Source organism: Suncus etruscus, chromosome 3 (assembly GCF_024139225.1).
Source record: "Suncus etruscus isolate mSunEtr1 chromosome 3, mSunEtr1.pri.cur, whole genome shotgun sequence".
Taxonomy (NCBI): domain Eukaryota; kingdom Metazoa; phylum Chordata; class Mammalia; order Eulipotyphla; family Soricidae; genus Suncus; species Suncus etruscus.
Window position 1 is genome coordinate 65,556,330 of NC_064850.1, and position 2,935 is coordinate 65,559,264.

Consider the following 2,935-nt stretch of genomic DNA (forward strand, 5'->3'; position numbering starts at 1 on the left):
CCCTTGCTGCCACACCTTTACCTGGAAGTCCTCCCTGATGGCCCTCACCTAGCATGAGTTCAGCTTGAACGTCACTGTGCAAGCGGCCTCAGTTCTACTTCCATGATGAGTTCAGTCTTGTTCAGAAAGGAAAGCCTAGTGCTGGTGCCATAGTACAGCAGGAAGGGCTTACAGTCAACCCAGGTTTAATTCCAGCATTCCTTTTGATCCCTAAATGCAGAGCAGAAATAAGCCCTGAGCATTTCTGGATATGACCTTACCCTCTCCAAAAAAGTTCACCTCCCTACCCACCTATAGCTCCCCGGAGCTACTCTTCTGTCCAAGGCTCTCTCTTCTGTCCCAACTGACCCTGCCCAGACTCCAGCCCACATGCTGTGCTAACCAACCCTTCTTCCCTCTGTCTAACCTCAAGCACATCCAGGACCTCCAGTTCCCAGCAGCATGAACACTCTGGTGTCCTGGCAGTTGGTATTCTTCCTCTGTACCACCTCCTTCAGGGGGACAGTGGAAAAGATGGCAACTCCGGGTTCTCCAGGTATGTGTTGTCTAGGGAGAGGAGTGGGGGCTGGAGGGTGGGTCCCCGTGAGCAACTTTTGCAGCCCATTAAAAGGCAGGTGGAGGACCTGAGAGATGGCACAGCAGTAGGGCAATTGCCTTGCATGCAGCCGACCCAGGAACATGCATGTAGTGTCCAGTCTTCTGCCATCTGCTGGAGGGGACCATGCTTCAGCTCAATCCACAAGTCCCAGCTGAGCTGAGGAGGTAGGCTATTTGCCACTGAACTATTTAACCCACAGTATTCTCTCTTTGTATGAGACAGACAGCAGTGATGATATCTATGAACTCAGTGATGATGATATGTCTATGCTAATACTCTCACATCAGATATAGCTGAAGCTCTGTTTGGACATACAGATGAGGAGGAGGAATCCAGTTTTGAAGGATTTTAACCTTTGTGATTTAGCTTGATTTCCTGTTAAGCTACAGTTTTCTGCACTTTATTTAAAGTTTTAAAGTTATTGTTGCTAGTTTAGTTTTTCTTTAGCAATAAATATTGAAAAACATTTAACCTACAGATTCCTCAACTATTATAATTGTTTTGGGTATATATTTTTATTTTTGAAATTTACCAGTGGCTGCTGCATTTTCCATCTTGGCTTATACTAGAGTCACTAAGTTTTCCCAGTTTTAGGGTAAAATGGGGGGGGGGTGTCAGCTTATACTTGTGTTGGCTTATACACGAGTATATACGGTAGCTTCTTTTCTTTTCTAAACAAATTTTTATTTAGGTTTTCGGGCCACACCCAGGGGCAGTGGCGGTGCTCAGGGGTCACTGCTGACTCTGTGCTCAGAAATAGCTCCTGGCAGACTCGTGGGACCAGCTGGGAATAGAACCCCGGCTGGGTTAGCCACGTGCAAAGCAAACACCCTACCACTGTGCTATCGCTCTGGCCCCTCTTTTCTTTCTTTTTAAATTAATTCCTTTACTCAATTTTTTTTAACATACCTGGTAGTGCTCAGGGGTCAAACCAGAGTTGGCCACATGCCAAACAGACACCCTGCCCTCTGTACTATCACTCAGATCCCTTCAGAGAACTAGTTTCTCAGAAATGCTATGTAAGATCATTCTGAAAGCTGTTGAAAACTAAGCTCTGTGGAAGCTGGAAGGAGTCTACCCCTAGTGCCAAATGGCCAAGGCTGGTAATGGTAGCCAGTGTCGGTGTAGAGCTCCCTGCAATTCAAGAAGCAAAGGAGAGGCAGAGGAAGGGGGATTGGGGCGAAGGTTCCAGAGTCTTCTTTCCTGTATCCTCACTGCAGCCTCTTTCTGTGTTCTAGGTCTGCAGCTGGGCCCCCAAGCCCTGCTGACCACCAGAGAGCAGAGCCTGTGCTGTGCAGAGACCAAGTCCAGCCCTATGCGCCCTCTGGGGTCTCCCCAGTACCCCTCCACCCACAGCCCAGAGGGGCTGAGGCGTGCCTGGCTGTGGCTGTTTGCACCCCGCAGACGCCTGATCCCCACCCCACGGGGCACTGTGCTGGTGCAGCGTGAAAAAGAGCCCGAGGCCTATAACAGAAACTCCTTTGGCCTGCGCTATGGCAAGCGGCAGGCTGGAGGCAGGGGTGCACGGCGGGGCTGAGAGGTTCTGTTCCAAGGCAATAAAACAAAGGGGCTGAGACTGCCCCGTGAGTGATTTGTGATTAGTTTCCACATTACTCAGAGGTGACTTCCAGCAGCAGGGCTAGCTGCACCCTGTAGCTAACTCCTGGGTCCCCCACACAAGGGCCAGGAGGTGTTGGTTACAATGCATCAAGCTGATCTCACTCCTGTGGAAGGAAAGACGAGGAATTCTGGAGACAGAGAGTTCTAGAATCACCAACACGCCGTTTATAAGTACCAGTTGCGCCCAGCATCGTGAGATCCACCACAGTATGTGGGCATGTCATCCCCAAAAGACAGAAAACGGAAGCTCCAAGAGTTTGAACCTGCAATCAAATTGACCCAGCTAGAAGAAGACACATCCTCATCTCCCTCCACACTTCCCTTCCCTTCTTAGCCTAATGACGCCAGAGCCATCCTTTCTTTTCGATGGGCAGGGCAGGGCACTTGCCTTGCATGTAGCAACACCCAGGCTTCATCCCCCAACATCCTATATGGTACCCTGAGTACAACCAGGAGTGGTTCCTAAGCACTTGTTGGTCTGACAACCAACAAGTGTGGCCACCAAACAAAATAAACAAATAGAAAAGACTCATCTGGGGAGGTAGGTCTAGAGGGCTATGTAGCTCTCCCTCTTGTACTTTCTGCAGAAAGTTGGCAGGACACCCCCCCATCCCACCCCAGGATGCCCCTCCTTTTTCACCTCCTGCCTGACTCATACCTCCTGGTCACAGGAAGGTGAGGCCTGTTAAGTCCTCCCCCCTACATGCTGTGCCCACT

At 50.0% G+C, this 2,935-nt stretch overlaps 1 protein-coding gene across 1 annotated transcript; it reads left to right on the forward strand.

Moving 5' to 3' along the window:
* Positions 1–441: 441 nt before the first annotated feature.
* KISS1 (KiSS-1 metastasis suppressor) lies at positions 442–2,135 on the forward strand. The gene is made up of 2 exons (XM_049770694.1): positions 442–535; positions 1,837–2,135. Exons 1-2 carry the CDS (start codon positions 442–444, stop codon positions 2,133–2,135), a joined length of 393 nt encoding a protein of 130 aa, XP_049626651.1.
* Positions 2,136–2,935: the final 800 nt, after the last annotated feature.

What these genes read in the sequence shown, in the direction of transcription:
- KISS1 (XM_049770694.1), top strand. Translation starts at nt 442, where the DNA reads ATGAACACTCTGGTGTCCTGGCAGTTGGTATTCTTCCTCTGTACCACC. An exon ending in GGCAACTCCGGGTTCTCCAG is followed by an intron (nt 536 to 1,836) that starts GTATGTGTTGTC and finishes TCTGTGTTCTAG; the next exon opens with GTCTGCAGCTGGGCCCCCAA.